Source organism: Delphinapterus leucas, chromosome 14 (assembly GCF_059928025.1).
Source record: "Delphinapterus leucas isolate spDelLeu-1000000601 "Yukka" chromosome 14, BTC_Dleu_Yukka2, whole genome shotgun sequence".
NCBI classification, from domain to species: domain Eukaryota; kingdom Metazoa; phylum Chordata; class Mammalia; order Artiodactyla; family Monodontidae; genus Delphinapterus; species Delphinapterus leucas.
The window spans coordinates 7,466,922-7,485,244 of NC_143142.1; the positions used below are offsets into that span (position 1 = coordinate 7,466,922).

At 40.7% G+C, this 18,323-nt stretch overlaps 2 protein-coding genes across 5 annotated transcripts in view; both read left to right on the plus strand.

Moving 5' to 3' along the window:
• Positions 1 to 9,213, plus strand: part of CLIP1 (CAP-Gly domain containing linker protein 1) — a 122,474-nt gene extending 113,261 nt beyond the window's left edge. The window contains 5 exon segments of the mRNA XM_089894444.1: positions 3,606 to 3,723; positions 3,801 to 3,951; positions 4,472 to 4,521; positions 6,624 to 6,748; positions 7,529 to 9,213. Coding sequence (XP_089750570.1) covers positions 3,606 to 3,723; positions 3,801 to 3,951; positions 4,472 to 4,521; positions 6,624 to 6,748; positions 7,529 to 7,754 — 670 coding nt within the window. The 3' untranslated portion in view covers positions 7,755 to 9,213.
• A 1,896-nt stretch (positions 9,214 to 11,109) lies between these two features.
• The window catches only part of VPS33A (VPS33A core subunit of CORVET and HOPS complexes), a 28,502-nt gene continuing 21,288 nt past the window's right edge, over positions 11,110 to 18,323 (plus strand). For 2 of the 4 annotated variants that reach the window (XR_016387474.1, XM_022597900.3), the window contains exons 1-4: positions 11,118 to 11,292; positions 13,786 to 13,851; positions 14,447 to 14,574; positions 15,452 to 15,638. Coding sequence is in view for 2 of the 4 variants with exons in the window: in XM_022597900.3 (XP_022453608.1) it covers positions 11,191 to 11,292; positions 13,786 to 13,851; positions 14,447 to 14,574; positions 15,452 to 15,638 (483 nt within the window). In the remaining 2 variants the exon portion in view is untranslated. Of the gene's footprint in view, positions 11,293 to 13,785; positions 13,852 to 14,446; positions 14,575 to 15,451; positions 15,639 to 18,323 lie in introns of all 4 variants that reach the window. The other 2 variants (XR_016387475.1, XM_089894438.1) reach the window with 2 other exon arrangements.

Genomic DNA, 18,323 nt, shown 5'->3' on the forward strand with positions numbered 1-18,323 from the left:
GAAACTACTTATCGTTAAAAAATTAGTATCACCCTTTTGTACTTTGTCTTTTTGCTATCTAGCATCAAATTGCAAGCAACACGTAGTATAAGTTTTTCTCTTAGCTTAAAAATGTAATTATTTCTTTGGGAAACTGGTCTCCAAGTTAGGGAAACCTCTTTCAGAACAGGTTCCAACACGTCTGGTAGATAAAGCAGAGCCAACCTTGACCGCTCTAATGGATGGAAGTAGAGAAGTGTGTCCCTCTGGCCAGAGAGCCTACAGCAGATTTGGGAACCTGTTTGGCTCCTCTCCCTTCTCTAGGCTTTTTGATGTCCTAGAAGGAACTCCAGAGCCATCATCTTAGCTGTGGACTTGTAGAGTCAGGATTAATTCTGTGTGTGTCAAGGCAAGATTCCTGTCAGGAAGGAAAACTGGCTGACGGTCCCCGTCCACCAGTCCTGAAGAGGTCACTGCCACTCCAGCTCATTCAGCTCACTGTGGGTTGCTAACTGTCTGACTGTCTCCAAGCTTGCGCTACTGATCAATGCTCATTTCACCCCTCTCTTTTCCCTTTCCTACTCTTGCTTCCTTTGCTATATCTGTGTGTCTTTAATGGTAAGACTAAAGAAAGTCTATCCACGTTATAATAAATAAATTTCATATATTTTTAGTAAAAAAATTGTATATATTTTTTGGCTGCCTTTGTCCCTCTGTGTCTTGCTTTTGTTTTGTAAAATATTCTCAGCAGTATATACATACACACACACGCACACATATCTTTTTTATATCTATATACAGCACAGAACTTCAGTGCAAATTGAGTTCTCCTTACTGCATTTGCAGTTCTCTTCATGTTCCTAATATTTGGTTCTTGTTATCTTGCATTTTTAAAGCTTGCCCAGTAACACTTTAAGGTATTTGCTTCATTACTGGAATTTCTTTCTTATGTAAGTAGTAAGGAAAGAATCTGGGTAATATGTTCCCTTGGGGGAAAGATTTCTGGCCCCTATAACCCTTCTTTCATGTTATGTTTATCTTCCCTTCTTGATACTTTTAGTAACGCCAAGTCACTGGGGCCAGCATGGCTTTAAAGTAACACCGGCCTCACTGTCAATGCGATGTGTGACTCAGGTGTCAGTGATGCTGGCATAAATGGTTTAATTTAGCCCCTCTTGGTTTGCATGGTGGGATTTGGGCTTAGAAATCACCTAAGATGCTAACATTGAAGACCTGTCACAAAGATGAGCTGCCAAGGTCTATTTGTCCCTTCATTTGGTGTACAAATCACAAGTCAGATCCCTTTTTTAACCACGCATCTTTTGACAACTTTCGTATGAGAAACATCTGCTTGCCATCTTCTTAGAAAGCAGCCTCACTTAGAGGGTGGACGTGTGTGGCGATAAGCAAAGATACCTGCTCCTTTTTCCTTCTGCCGGCTGATGCCGGCCTCATCCCTCCCTAACACAAAGAACCTGTGAGAGCTTGACTAACTAGAGTCCTGATTACAGAAGACTCTAAATCCGTGAACCCCCAAATCCTGGTATTTCTCAGTAAAAGCATTTAAAATCGCATCTTTCAAATTTGAGTTGGATTTACAAGTGAATCTCTTGAAACGGTTTTTATAATAGAGTGAACTACCAAATAAGTTTAATAGAAACTTAAAGAGCCCAAGAGTTATTGAATCTTTGGATAAAATCAGATATTTACTTCCCAGGTGGAAAAAATGCCTGTGTACATTCCTTTCACTTAAATCTTTGGGGTTTTGTTTGTTTGTTTGTTGTTTTTACTTAAACAGGATCCTATTTCCTAGCGAGGTGTTATGCAGTTAGTAATTTAACAGCACCAAGTGTTCATGTAATGCTTGGGTGTTGAATTCAAGACATTTTCTGTAAGTCTCAGATTCTTTTCTTACTACTTATTCTGGGGTGTAAGTGTAAGCCACACAATGAGATAAATACAACACTTATATTTTTCATCTTTGTGTAGAATAGAATTTCAGTTTACCATAAACCATGAGAATTCTGTAATTCGTGTGCCGGATATCTTGGGTCTCACTAACCAGACATACATTCTGCCATTTCTAACCTGGGCCTCAGTTTCCAATCCCTCCAGTTGGTTCGAAGACATACTGAACCACTACATGCTCTGCATTCACCCAGCTACTTCTAATAGAACCGGGAGTAATTCGGTTTGTTGTGGTTTAAGCCATGAACTCTCACTGATGATTATCTACGTGGATGCAAATGAGTAGGTTGTATGGCCTGAGGGCTGGCCAGGAAATTTTTCTCCAGCTGTGTTTTCCCCAAATATTTTTGTGATACAAGGTCTTTTTTCCTCTTGTTTCACACTGCATGTCATTTTTTAAAAACTTCTTATTTCAAAATCTGAGGTTTCCAGAAGAGCTGCAAAGGTTGTACCTGGAGGTCCCACATTCCCTTCACCCAGCTTCCCCTCACGGGCACATCTTACATCCCCTGGTCCTTTGATCCAAACTGAGAGAGTAACATTGGTCCAGTACTCTTAGCCAAACTCTAGACATTGTTCAGATTTCCCCAGTTTTTCCATTCATGTCTTTTTTTCTCTCCCAGGATCCAGTCTAGGAGACCACAGTGCATTTAGTTGTCCCATCTGTGACAGCTCCTCAGTCTTTCCTTGGCTTTCGTGACCTTGGCACGTTTGAATTTTCACCACAAAAATTTAAATACACTCACACATTTATAAACACATAGTAGCCTGCCCTCTGGGGTTGTCTCCATTGTGTCTTGCCCTCTTCCCCTGTCTTCCCTTCATCTTTCCCTTTCTTTTCCCACTCCCCTGACTCCAAGATAAATGTTCTCGTCTCCTGGAAAGCCCGGTCCCCGTCCCAAATGCTGGGTCGGCCTGAGAACATACATCCCGTGTGCTGACCTTCTCCCTCCAGATGCCCCTTGGCTTCCATTCTACACCTGGAAATCCATCTTCACATTTCCATTCTAGCCTTTATGTCATTACCTTTGATTTCTATGAGCAACTTAATGTCTGTCCTCTTCAGAGTCTATGGACGAAAAGTAATAATCCTTCCGTTTGAATAGTGGTAATAATCTCTGCTACTGTTTTGGCCCAGAAGATCTCCAAAACACACTCTTGGAACTTGCTGAAAGTTACTGAAATTAGTGAGAACCAATCGATACTTCCAGCATAAAACTGCTCTGCATGACATCTGTATAATCGCTTTGCATGTGTGTATTTTAATTGTTGGTATTGCTTGGTAATGATTTATTCAAGAAGTAACGGAATTCATCTGGGGGGGTTAGATTTTTAAAGTAATTCTTTGGGGGTGCAACAGTCTTGTTTTTTAATTCTGCGTCTTCCAAAGTTATTAACTTGTTTCTTTAAATTCAAACGGATACAATGATATGCAGATTCTGGCATGTCTCTGCATAGGTAAACTTTTTCTCCCCTCACAGTAAGTAAAATTTCAAGTAACATTCTGCAAGCGTAATAGCCTTAACCCCCTGTAAAACTTCCCCGTGATACTTTATCCCTGTATATTAGCTAAAGTTAATTGCGCGTTTGTTCTAGGACGGTTGTCCACTGACCGCTCTCGGTTGATTTCTGGAATTTTTAACTCTTTGGTCTTTTAGAGAATCCAAGCTAATAAAAGACGCAGATGAAGAAAAAGCTTCCTTGCAGAAATCCATCAGTATTACTAGTGCCTTACTCACAGAAAAGGATGCAGAGCTGGAAAAGCTGAGGAATGAGGTAGAGTACCACCTCGGGGACCCTGGCGGTACCCGTCCCTGTTCCGACCGGAAGCTAAGCCAAGCCGTGTGTTTCAGGTCACAGCGCTCAGGGGAGAGAACGCCTCCGCCAAGTCCTTGCGCGCAGTCGTTCAGTCTCTAGAGTCCGACAAGGCGAAGCTTGAGCTCAAGGTAAAGAACTTGGAGCTTCAACTCAAAGAAAACAAGAGGCAGCTCAGCAGCTCGTCAGGTAAAATGGCCACGTGCTTCCTCCCGACACCGCTGCTTCCCGCGGACGCGGGGTTCGTGGCGGGCGCACCCTTTGTAGGCGGCTGCTGCGCCGCGCCGCGCCGACGGGGCCGCTCTGTGCCGGGCCCGCCCGCCTGTAGTCGGATGAGGCCCTAAACAGAGGGGCGCGCCTGCCGGTCCCCACTTCCGGACCTTCCCGTGGTCCTGAGCATCGGCAGAAGTTTATATAAGACAGTGGGTGATAACTGCCACCCCAGCAGCAGCCGCGGGGAGGAGGAAATGACGGCCGTGACCTTGACCGGCGTTCCTCCCCGCAGTGGGCCGGCCTGAGAGAGGACGACCGTGTCCGAGGGGTCCAGAGAGGAGACAGGAACTTCAAACGTGTTCTCAGAGAGGCGCATGTGCGGATTCCACATGAGAATGCGTTTCTAACACTGGCCCTTTCAATGCAGTAACAAGGAAATAAGATTGCAATTCTTTAAAAATCCCCCCTCCACTTTCTTTCTTTTTTTAAATATAAGGTAATACTGATACTCAGGCAGAAGAGGATGAAAGAGCCCAGGAGAGTCAGGTAATATTCCTTCCTTTTGCTTTGCTTGCTTGCTAGCTATTTTTAAAAAATCATTTAATCTTTTGAATAGGTAATGTATTCATATGTTCTAAACATTAAACAACGTTAAAAATACGTACAAGTAAAAATAAAAAAAATCTCCCTCCAAACACCATCTCCTGCTTAGTTCCCAGCCCCCCAAACAGGTAATCAGGGTTATTAATGTCTTTTTTATTTTTTCAGAGATTTTTTTAAATGTACATACAAGCCAAGACTAATAGTCTTTCCACCTCCTTTTTTTTGCACATATGGGGGCATATTACATAAACTGATCTGCACTTTGCTTTTTATAGCTGTATAGTATTCTGTTATGTGGGTGTACCATAATTTAATCAGGTCTTATTGGTTGACATGACATTTGGGATGTTTTCTGATCTTTTAGGTGTATTATAAACAATGCTATAATGAACTGTCTTGAACACCTATCATTTTACAGATATACTAATATTTCTTTAGGATAAATTCATAGAAGTAGAATCCCTCCATAAAAGGTTCCTTCCTCATCTTTACCTTAAAAAGACAGGGCTCTTGAAAACTGTTTCCTAAAGCCAAAATTATCAAAATAGCCTTAGTTTTAAAAATGGTATTATATGGAGGCAAACTATTCTGTTTTTGGAAATGTATAGCCCACAAGCAACAAACATCTATTTTCAATTTTTATTATATATTTTGGACATACTTGTCTCATTCAAACTTCAAAGGTACGAAAGCCTTCTTTCACTTTTAAATAAAAGAGAAACTCAGTGCATTAGTGATTTGTTTTAGTTATGACATCTCCTTTGAAAGGCATGTAAGGATTCAACGCACAGCCTAATTTACCCTGAATAGCATTGTCTCTGCTTAGTTTGTATGTCTGATGAGCACAAACTTAATTCACAATGTTTTCTCTTTCCCCCTTCCTTTCCGCTTCCGTTTGTTTCATCTGCCACTGCCAACGCTTTTCTTCCAATCAGCAAATGGTTTGTTTTATGTTTCCTAATTTGTGAGCACGTGTGTGTGTGTGTGGTTTCCCACTGTACTTACATCCATTTTGTGGCTTTTTCCCCCCTTTCTGATATGTATCTGCTAACAGGGTAAAGTCTTTAGAAAATATAGTTTGAGAAGTGAGATGAGATTCAGTGGGTCTTGCCTTCAATGGCAGAAGGGAGATTCTGCAGAGAATCACAAAGCTAGTGATTTCTAGCTTTGTTTCATACCTACCCCAGCAGGAGAAAAAGGCCAGATATTTCTTTAAAAAGTGGATGTGTATGTATGAGTATATACACACACACAGATGTATTTTTTAATACTGTAAAATGGGATTTTTTTCCCCAATGGACATTTAGATAAATGATACCTTTGTATCTGTAGAAGAAGGAAGAAACTTACTGATTTTTTTCTTTTCTTGGCTGCGTCATGCGGCATGTGGGATCTAGTTCCCTGACTGGGGATCGAACCCTCGCTCCTTGCATTGGAAGCGCAGAGTCTTAACCACTGGATCATCAGGGAAGTCCGAAACTTACTGATTTTAAATTAAAGTGCCCTTGCTTTGCCAGGTTAGGACAAGAGCGTTTCCTCCTGGTGGGCAGTCATCTCATTATCCCACTGCCCCAATTCTGGGCCCAGGTGGCCTGAATGCTGCCCCTTCAGTGTGTGGCCACACCTCCTCAGGTGAAAGAGAGCTTAAGCTTTCTCTTTAAAACGCCTTCCTTTTTCTCTGAAGACCCATTTACCATCTCACCATGACTAATAAGTGAGTGTTAAATCGTAGTTGGAGGAGAATTTCCATGAGCTTTTTGAAATCTACAGAACATAAAAGTCCTGGCTTAGTTATAGTTTAGTGTAATAAGTAACTGGTTACGCTTTCTGTACAGTGTGTGTGTGTGTGTGTGTGTGTGTGTGTATGTGTGTGTGTGAGAACATAATCTAAAACACGGTTGAGTCACGGCTGCTGTGGGCCCCTGCGACTCCAGCATATACTCTGCAGCCACAGCCTGAGAGTGTACTTGTAGACTTCTTGATGCTCCAGCGAACACATTTCAGACATTTTACACATCTGCTTTTGTTTTTTCCTAAAAAATCAGATTGATTTCCTAAATTCAGTAATAGTGGACCTTCAGAGGAAGAATCAGGATCTCAAGATGAAGGTGGAGATGATGTCGGAAGCAGCCCTGAATGGGAACGGTGACGACATGAACAATTACGACAGGTATTTCACGTCCAGCGATACTGAGCGGAACCTTAGTTCCATCTAAATAAATGTGTGTTTTTAAAGTTAGGTTCTTCAGACAGAGGACAAATATCGCATGATATCGCTTCTAGGTGGAATCTAAAAAAATGGTACAAATGGTACAAACAGAAATAGAGTTACAGATGTAGAAAACAAACTTACAGTTACCGGGGGGTAAAGGGGGGGAGGGATAAATTGGGAGATTAGGATTGACATATACACACTACTATATATAAAATAGATAACTAATAAGGACCTACTGTATAGCACAGGAAACTCTACTCAGTACTCTGTGGTGACGTATATGGGAAAAGAATCGAAAAAAGAGTGGAATTATGTACATGTATGGCTGATTTGTGTACAGCAGAAGGTAACACAACATTGTAAATCAACTATACTCCAATAAAAAATTTTTAAAAAGAATATATATATGTATAACTGAGTCACTCTGCTATACAGCAGAAATTAACAAAACGTTGTAAAGCAACTATACGTCATCAGTAAAATTAAAAAAAAAAAAGGCTCTCCAGTGGATTGGAGGAACAATTGCTTTGTGGTTATTTGACTTCCACAAATCTGGCAGGAGAGTGAAAATGGTTTGATGTGAAAATTTAAAACGTGGACCGTAGTACTTAAACACTTGAGGCTCCCCGACTTGGCCACAATTCTTGCTTATTTTTTGTTCATTACAAGTGATACTGTCTCTTGAACTTCTTCTGATGGAGATGAGTTTCTGATTATGCACATTAACATTTGTAGTGATGACCAGGAGAAACAGTCCAAGAAGAAACCTCGCCTCTTCTGTGACATATGTGACTGCTTTGATCTCCACGACACAGAGGATTGTCCTACCCAGGCACAGATGTCTGAGGACCCCCCCCATTCCACACACCACGGCAGTCGGAGCGAGGAACGCCCCTACTGTGAAATCTGTGAGATGTTCGGGCACTGGGCGACCAACTGCAATGACGACGAGACTTTCTGATGAAGCCTCACATCCAGAACTGGGCTTTCTCAGATGCACTAGCGTTTAGGCAACTGACCACCAGCATTGTGTGTGCAGACTTCAGGAGAACTCATGTTATTTTTGACCCCCCATCAACAAATCTAAGGAAATATTTTGATCTTCAACAAATCTCCCTTTTAGTCTCCCCTTATAAGTTTATCAGTTAGAATAATCAGTAGGTGAGTTTTCACCTCTGATTTTGTCTTCTTGAATTTAAAAAGTATTAACAAGACATTGCACCAGATGCCATTACATTAATTGTCCCTAGGGAGACCTCAGAGAACGACTCCTACCCTCACAATACCTTATTTAAGTAACTTTAAATTATGCTGTTACTTTTCATATTTGCACTAAAATATTTCCAGGCTGCGTTTGTATATTTAGATGTTTTGGTTAAACTTTGACACTGGAATGAGTTGAAAAAATGTGCCACTTTGCATATTCATCTACTCATTTAAAATATTTTATACTTAAAGAAATATCTGAGCTCTTTGCACTACCTGATATCAGTAGTGCCTTTATTTCAGGCTTGATGATACTTAGGTGTGATTATAAAATCATGAAACAGGTAAAGGGAGGGGGAAGCCCCCAAACTGCTGTGGGGACATTTTATAATCTCTATGCTGCACCCACTTACTCTTCTATGGTGTTTTTTGTTTATTGGTTTTGCATAATTTCAGCTTCTATATATTATATGTATATATTTTTGTAAAATCTCTATTTTGGGAAAAAACATATACAATGTGTCTTTCTTTTCAGATTTTTACCTTTATGAAAAAGAAAACACTTAAAATGTTCATCAGGACCTAACGGACTAGGCCAGAAATAGCATCATGTGGCTTTGCAGCTCCTTGTTCTTTGTGTTCTCATTTTATTTCTTTATCAGATATAAATAACTGGGAGAATTCTCTCCAGATTTTTTTTTCCTTCTCCAGCAGATAGCCCCAGCAGTCAGTTAATTAGATAATAAGCCACTATAAAACACCTAAATTAACCAATCTACAATCTTTACACGTTTTTTTTTTACTGTGTTTTTAGATGAATGTACGATGAGAAATTCAACATTAATAATTTTGGATTTTCTTATCACAAAAAATAAACTGAAGGACCTCAACCACAAGAAGTTTATCAACCAGTTTGAATCTATTTATCTTCATTTGAATGTCTCCTAGAATATGTAAAAAGTAATAAATAAATGTATCTTCCATGAGACATGTATAATAAGAACTTCTATAATTGTATATATGCCTTTGATGTATTTTCCTCTCAAGATTATCAACTATGTGTTTGACAAGTGAAAAATCTGTAGTCAGTTGAAATTTGGGGTTATAAACATATTATAATAGGAACTGTTTCACAAACAACATGTAAAGCAATATTAAAATCTGAGCAAACAAGTGTTCTGTATCTACTTTAATAAATGGTTATTCTTTTTGGCCAGTGTAGTAAACTGGTATTATTCTCAGGTTTATTTGTCATAATGGTTTTTCTTTAAGTGAGCAAGCACTAGAGACCCAAATAGCAATTTCTACTGCAGTCTGTTGATAAACTGCTTTTAGGAAATTATCTCAAAGCATTCTACGACCCATTCAGCATAAGATCAATACCCAAGGTGGTTATCCATTGCTATGTCTTACTATATTACCTGACAGAAATGTAAGTGGCACCATGTAGTACCTACTACCTATTACAGCATGAAGTTTTGGAAGGAAACTCTGTGAAAGCTGTTGTGGTATTTTCCAAAATGATAACTGAACCAAGCAATCTGTTTTATGAGCTCTGACCCCCCCCCGCCACAGGTAGATATTTCCAAAGCAGAGTTACCGGCTGAACGTTATTTTGACCTAAAAATTACCCTGACAGTGGTCCTTGACTTCAGCTTTGACCGAATGGATGAAAAGACTCAAAACTATGAACTACATTTGTTGTGGTGACCATTTCACAACATATACGTATATCAAATCATTATGTTGTACACCTAAAATTAATATTAAATATCCATTATATCAATTAAAAATACATTTTAAAAAGAAAAAAACTCGAACACTAAACAAGTCTGTGATATTTATAGGGCAACTGCGGTAGTATTGCAGTATCACCAGTTGGGTCTTTACACAAATAAAACACCTCTGTTGATCGTTTAGAATCCTGGTCCTGTTTGCAGAGGATCGTTTCTCATCCGAGTCTTGCTCGTTTGCACCCACGCATGCCTGAGAGTTCGCTAACCGTGGGCTTCTTTACCTCTTACGTGGGTGTGCCCTCATTTACCAGTTCAGGACATGGCCTGCTGAGCTCAACATTTATTCTCACAGATGGTGCTAAAATAATACATGTTCTCAGTTGAGCAAAAAACCTGTGCACGTTGAGAAGAGTTTGTGATACAGGTTGAGAAGAATCCCTGTGAAAATCGGGTGAGAACTAGGGCATGGAACAGTCTACACGTGTGGAAACATGTTATTTTAAAATTAAATGCCTTTGATAGAGTCAAGAAGTTGAGAGTGGAAGTATGTAAATATGTATAGTTGATTACTGTATCATCTCCAAATTCCACTCTTTGCTTATTCATACTCCATGGTAATTGCTTAGCGAATCCTTTCTTAGTAACAGTGTATAAAGGGTTGAAGGGAGCCAGGCAAGACCAGACATTTTCAAGCCCCTTTCACCAGATCCCAAATAGCCAATTTTACACCTCAAAGTACTGAAACGGATATATCTTCCTAATAAGTTATTTATTTAGCAATTATTAAATAACAGGCACCCTGCTAAGCCTTTTACATAAATCACACGATGTAAATTACACCCTGTTTCACCCTCGCAACTCACGAGGTAACATGGGAATTTTACCTAGATTCCACATCGAATAGTATTTGTGTGAAATACCATGTCGCGTGAATGTCTACTAGGAAGAGCTGAACAGACAAGTCACTCAAGGTTCCCTCAGCTATTAGCCATTTTTGTAGATTTTAGCCGACAAACCAAAAGGGCAAAGCGCAGGACCTTTTTGATTGCTATAATTTAAAAGATTTCCATTCACGTTTAGCTTCGTTACCATCTTACAGCGAGTATGCTTGCTGCTAAGATGAAAGTCTCGATTTTTAAACGGGACGAGTAGGATCCGGTCTCTGCCCTTAAACCCAATTCTCAGCGCCCAACTGAGGTGCCCTGGACTGAGGCGGGGTCTGGACGGGTCTGTCGCTCGCGGGGAGCCTCGGAACCCACGCAGTGGAAGAAAGAGGCGGGCGCTAGGGCCTGGGGAGAGAGCAGCAGACACCCGCCGATTCCGGTTTCCGGGTTTGGCTTGCTGTCAGCGGCCCTCGTCACGTGAACATGCCGTCACGTGACAGCGTCTGTGGGCCTCGCGTCGGGGTAAAGCCGATCCGGTTGGATTGCAGGGAAAAGAGAGCGGTGGGGCAAGATGGCGGCGCACCTGTCCTACGGGCGAGTGAACCTGAACGTGCTGCGCGAGGCGGTGCGTCGCGAGCTGCGCGAGTTCCTGGACAAGTGCGCGGGAAGCAAGGTGAGGGACAGTGCGCGGCGACACCGCCCTCCGGCGCCGTCCGGCCTGGCCTGATCAGATCCCTGACCGACCGCCTGGGCTTCAGGTGTACGAGGTTTCCTAGGGCTTCCAGGAGGAGAGCTGGCGGGAATGCTAAGTCGGGGAGAGGGGCCCGCTGGTGGGGCCTGAGGCGTCCAGCCCGCAGTCCGCGTGGCATCGTGATTGTTTCATGGCAGCAGAATAAGCCACCGTGCTGTCTCAGCCTCTAGTGAACCAGCTTGTGGTCAGGTCGAGGGGCGGATCTGGTGCCCCCGAGCTCCCACCCCAGACACGGGAACTGGTGATGCGGGCCCGGCCCAGGGACGTAGCTGGTCCAGTGTCCATTCATTACAAAGATCATATGTGTCGTTATAAATCATACCCTCAAAAGTATGAAGCACCAGCACCTTACAACCTGCTGCTCCCTCGGATTATGAGAAGTTGTAGCTATTTGAGGTTTTAACGTCGGCTTCTTTAAATAGTATTGTTCCTCCTGTTAGACGTTTATTAGCACCCAGCTCACAATGGAATCAGAAACCGTAGATTAGAGACTTCATAGGATTTCTTTTAAGTGGTATTACCTCTCCTCTCTCCCCTTAGGATTTATCAGTCCCTCTAAGTAACTGGCAATACAACTCTGAAGAGAAAAGGAAAATTGGGGAAACTCAGGAATCAGTATTAGAAAAAATAGGACCTCAAGAGGTAGAGTGGATGCTAGAAGCAATTGAAAGAAAACAAAAGCAGGCTAAGTCCTACGTGCCCAGTTCAAGCTCAGGAAATAAATGTGAAATCTGAATGAGATCATGGATTGTATCAATGTCAATATCCTGGTTGTAATACCTATTGTACTATAGTTTTGCAAAATGTTTCCACTGGGGGAAACTGGGCAAAGTGTACTAGGGGGTCTCTGTGTTGTTTCTTACAACTGAATATTAATCTACAGTTATCTCAATAAAAATTTCAATTAAAAATGAAAGAAAAAGAAATCACACTGGAGTTTAGCAGTGGTAGGGCCCCAGAGCACTACCCTGTAGGGTCATTAAGTCCTAGGTTGGAGTCCTGACTCCCTTATACTGTGTACGTCCAAGGTCCCTATATGGCCTTGGACGTTACTTAAACTTTCTGAGCCTTTAAAAATTTCCTCTTCTGGGACTTCCCTGGTGGCGCAGTGGTTAAGAATCCTCCTGCCAATGTAGGGGACATGGGTTTGAGCCCTGGTCCGGGAAGATCCCACGTGCTGTGGAGCAACTAAGCCCATGCACCACAACTACTGAGCCCACGTGCCACATCTACTGAAGCCGGTGCGCCTAGAGCCCGTGCTCCGCAACAAGAGAAGCAGCCACAATGAGAAGCCCCTGCACTGCAACGAAGAGTAGCCCCTGCTCGCTGCAACTAGAGAAAGCCCGCATGCAACAAGACCCAAAACAGCCAAAAATAAAAATTAATTAGTTTAAAAAATAAAGTATACAATTCAATTTAAAAAAATTTCCTCTTCTGTCAAAATAAGATTTGTATTACCTATATCAGAGGTTTTAATTTTTATAATTCGATTATATGATACTTATATATAAAATACAAGTTGAGGACTTCCCTGGTAGTGCCGTGGTTAGGAATCCGCCTGCCAATGCAGGGGACACGGGTTCGAGCCCGGGTTCATGCCGCAGAGCAACTAAGTCCTTGTGCCACAACTACTGAGCCTGAGCTCTAGAGCCCGTGAGCCACAAGTACTGAGCCCGAGTACAACTACTGAGCCCGAGTGCCACAACTCCTGAAGCCCGTGCACCTAGAGCCTGTGCTCCGCAACAAGAGAAGCCACCGCGATGAGAAGCCGTAGCCTCCACTCGGGAGAAAAAGCCTGCGTGCAGCAAGAAAGACCCAATTCAGCCAAAAATAAATAAATTAATTAATTAAAAAATAAAATAGGGCTTCCCTGGTGGCGCAGTGGTTGAGAGTCCGCCTGCCGATGCAGGGGACACGGGTTCGTGCCCCGGTCCGGGAAGATCCCACATGCCGCGGAGCGGCTGGGCCCGTGAGCCATGGCCGCTGAGCCTGCGCGTCCGGAGCATGCGCTCCTCAACGGGAGAGGCCACAACAGTGAGAGGCCCGCGTACCGCAAAATAAATAAATAAATAAATAAAAATAAAATAAAAGTTGAGTTGTTGCAATTGGCAGTTTCCATATGGTTCAGTCTAATAATAATACCATGACACAGATACACAGCAAAGTACCGTCCTTCTTTCCTTTGAGGACAATGACTAGGTCTTAACTTTCCCATTTACCACCAGTAACATCACTTACCCTGATGCTATTTTTTTAAGACCTGTAGGATATGAATGTGGCCAGAGCCAGTTACAATCTTTGTTAATTCAGACTTTGAAGCCAATAGTCCTACTATGTATGACTGCCATTTTCTGTTGGTATTGTTGAAATTCCTGATATTAACTGTAATGAGAGAATGTTTCTCCCCTCTTATAGGCAATAGTTTGGGATGAGTACCTCACAGGACCATTTGGCCTGATTGCACAGTATTCACTACTGAAGGTAAATGAGCTATTTGGGTTTTGTTCAGGGATTGATAATTCTGTACTTTAGGGACCTCCCTGGCAGTCCAGCTATTAAGACTCTGCGCTTCCACTGCAGGGGGCGAGGGTTCGATCCCTGATCTGGGAACTAAGATCCCGAATGCCGCCATAAATTTAAAAATTAAATTAAATTAAAAAAAATAATAATTCTGTACTTTAGTAATAATAATAAGTTTACATTTCCTCCTGAGTAGTTGGCTTGCAAGGCTGTTTGGTTTTTATCAACACCGATACCAATGCCTGGCTAACATTTTGTATACAGCAGTCCTTTGGCTGATGATTCTGTACTGATCCTAATGGCTAGCATTGTATTATGTGACTGTTACCTGGTGTCTTTGATAGTGCATCACGTGAGAGTCATTTAAATTCAGATACAGTAGCAGTGACTTCGTCCTGAAACCTTGTCCTTTACACAGCTGGCTTTGGGAAATCTAAATTTTGATAACAAAGTACTGATGTACATTTGACTGGGAGTGTTTATGATGTCTGAGTCTGGATACCATACGTAAATTTCAGGGGTTTTGTTAACCTTTCGTGTGTGTGTGTTTTCCTAGGAACATGAAGTGGAAAAAATGTTCACGCTTAAAGGAAGTCGTTTGCCAGCAGCTGATGTCAAGAATATTATTTTTGTTGTCAGACCCAGGCTAGAATTGATGGATATAATCGCTGAAAATGTGCTCAGGTATCTCTCAGAGCTCTTGTTTGGGCCAAAAGAAGTTAATCCTTCCCGTGGTTTTAATGTCCTGAGCTTCTCATTGTGAACCCCTTCTCTTGCCAGTACCTTGGAAAGCGGTCTTTTGGAAAAACTGGGACAGGCACGGAAGAATACAACGAAGAAAAGTGGGAAACTTGTGACATTGTTCAAACAGTTTGAGAGGGCGGTTATCATAAATCCCCATTCTTTCAGGACAGCTAAAAGTTTGGACGTGTATCAGTAGAAAGGACACTGAATTTAAAAACAAAAAAACAAAACACCTCTAATGGTTATACTGAATATAAGGTGCTTGAATTTCATAAGCAAAGTAAGAGCTGATTAAAATTTTATTTAGCATCCAGTCTAGAGAGAGGAAGTTCTCTCAGCCCAGTCTGTACTCTGTGGTATAATCGATTGATGTGGCCCCTAAAATCTTAAAAGCATATAGGCTATTTTGAGAAGTCCAGTGTCGAGGAGAGATAGGAGTCAAGAGTGATGTTTTGTTTTAATATGAGACGCTGTGGCTGCATTGGTTTGGTTAAAGAACAATTTGTTTTCAACAAGACACAGATATCCTGCTTCAATAAACCTGAGAGCTTTAATGCCCCCATAAATAGTTTAAGAGAAAGCTAGAAAATGCAGATACTGGCTATGAATCAACGCTTTCCTGTCAGGGAAAAAAAAAGGGAGAGAGAGAGCGAGAAAGCGACTGTTAACAGTTGGGTCTGAAAGTCAATGTTCATATGTTTATCTAGCCAGCATTTATTTAGTGCCTCCTGTGTGCCCGGCAGTTTGAATAAAGTAAGTGAAAGAGTCTGTGACTCTAAAGAGCTTGTAAGCTAACAAATTGTTCCTTCTTTTGCAGTGAAGACAGACGTGGCCCAGCAAGAGATTTCCACATTTTGTTTGTGCCACGACGTAGTTTATTGTGCGAACAGCGGTTGAAGGATCTAGGTGTTTTGGGATCCTTTATTCATAGGGAGGAGTACAGCCTAGATCTCATTCCATTTGATGGGGATCTCTTATCCATGGAATCAGAGGGTGCATTCAAAGTAAGTTTGGCGTTTTCTTTTTTAACGTCGGGGTTTAATTTTTGCCAAATTTGTGAACATGATGGTCATGTTAATCTCAGGTGTACAGCAGAGTGATTCAGTATTTTTGCAGATTATATTCCATTATAGGTTATTACAAGATAATTAGGTATAATTCCCTGTGCTATACAGTAAATCCTTGTTGCTTATCAATTTTATGTATTCTAGTTTGTATCTGTTGATCCCATACCCCTAATTTGTCCCTTCCCCCTTCCACTCCCCACCGGTAACCGCTAGTTTGTTTTCTATGTTTCTGTGCGTCGGTCTCTGTTTTGTGTATACATTCATTTGTATTATTTTTTTAGATTCCACATATGAGTGATGTTATGTAGTATTTGTCTTACTTCACTAAGCATAATATTCTCTAGGTCCATCCATGTTGCTGCAAATGGCAATATTTCATTCTTTTTAGTTTTTTAAGGAACCTCCATACTGTTTTCCAGTGGCTGCACCAATTTACATGCCCACCAACAGTGTAGGAGGGTTCCCTTTTCTCCACACCCTCTCCAGCATTTATTATTTGTAGACTATTTTTTTTAATTAATTTTTATTGGAGTATAGTTGCTTTACAATGTTGTGTTAGTTTCTGTTGTGTAGCAAGGTGAATCAGCTATACGTATACATATATCCCCTCTTTTGGGGATTTCCTTGTAGGTTCTCATTAGCTATCTATTTTATACATAGTGGTGTATATATGTCAGTCCCAATCTCCTAATTCATCCCACCCTCCCTCCCCCCGCCTTGGTATCCATATGTTTGTTCTCTACATCTGTGTCTCTGTTTCTGCTTTGCAAATAACTGATGGCCATTCTGACCAGTGTGAGGTGATACCTCATCGCAGTTTTGATTTGCATTTCTCTAATAATTAACGATGTTGAGCATCTTTTCATGCGCCTATTGGCCATCTGTGTGTCTTCTTTGGAGAAATGTCTATTTAGACCTTCTGCCTATTTTTTGATTGAGTTGTTTGGTTTTTTGTTATGGAGTTGTAGGAGCTGTCTGTATATTTTGGGAATTAAGCCCACGTCGGTCGCATCATTTGCAAATATTTTCTCCTAGTCCATAGGTTGTCTTTTCGTTTTGTTTATGGTTTCCTTTGTTGTGCAAAAGCTTATAAGTTTGATTAGGTCCCATTTGTTTATTTTTGCTTTTATTTCTATTGCCTTGGGAGACCGACCTAAGAAAACATTGGTATAATTTATGTCAGAGAATGTTTTGCCTATGTTCTCTTCTAGGAGTTTTATGGTATCATATATTTAAGTCTTTAAGCATGGCATGTTTTTAGAATTGGGCATTTATCTTTTTGTTATAAGAGTTTTAAGAATTCTTAATATATTCTGGATGCAAGTCTCTTACCAGATATTTGATTTGCAAATATTTTCTCCCATTCTGTGGGCTCTTTTCACTTTTTGGTGAAAGGGATATCTCAATGCACCAAAGATTTTAACTTTGATGAAGTTCGATTTATCTTTTTTTCTCTTGTTGCTTATGCTTTTTGTGTCATATCTGATCTAAGGTCACAAATTTACTCCTATGTTTTCTTCAAAGAATTTTACAATTTTGGTCCTACATCTAGGTCTTTGATGGGTTTTGAGTTTATTTTTATCTGATGTGAGGTCGGGGTCCAACTTCCTTCTGCATGTGCAGATATGCATGTGGATATCCATGTGTTCCAGCACCATTTGCTGAAAGAGTATATTTTTCTCAGTTAATTGTCTTGGTACCCTTGTCGAAAATCAGTTGTCCCTAAATGTGTTTATTTCTGGTGTCTCAGCTCTACCCCATTGATCAGTATGTCTGTCCTTAATGCCAGTAACACACTGTCTTGATAAATGTAACTTTGTAGTAAGCTTTGAAATTTGGAGGTATGAGCCCTTCAAAGTAGTATATCACTTTTTTTCTTTCAGTTTGTGTTATTTTAGTCTTAATAAGTCCTTCTCTACCTGAAGACATAGAAAATCTTGTATTTTCCTTTAAAAGTTTTAAAGTTTTGCTTTTCATGTTCAGGTCTTTAATTCAGCCTGAACCATGTGTTTGGAGTGTGTGGTGTGAAGTAGGGACTAATTTATTTTTATCTGTATTTTTCCACATGAGGCTTATTTATTTTTTCCATATAGTGCCAGTTGTTCCAGCGCAATTTTTCCCCACTGATTATTTTCGGCGCGTGTTTGTTAGCGAATATGCATATCTTTGTTCCCCAGTTCTGGATGGTTTTTCCAAATGTAATTTTATATATTGGTTTTGTTTACAACTTTATTTTAAAGAATGCTTTCTCTCATAAGAATATTACTTTATGTTGAAAAAAGTAATTTGAAAATCTTTTGTAAACATAATCTGTGTACATGAAAATTTTCTTTGAGTAAGAAAGGGTACAGAATGAAAAGTAAGCCACTCTCCACCCAATTCTCAAAATGCCATACCTCCCAGAAGCAATCACTATTACTCGTTCTTTTTTAATTTGTTTTTGGAAGTGCTTTAGGCAGCTACAGCTCATAGTATATATGAGCTTTTATTCAAATGGTAGCATATCCTATATAACTTCGGTAACTTACGTTATTCTCTTAATAATATATCTTGGAGTCATTTTCTACCATCTATGAAAATACTTTTTTATTCTTAGCTGAAGCTGCATACTGTTCCATTGTT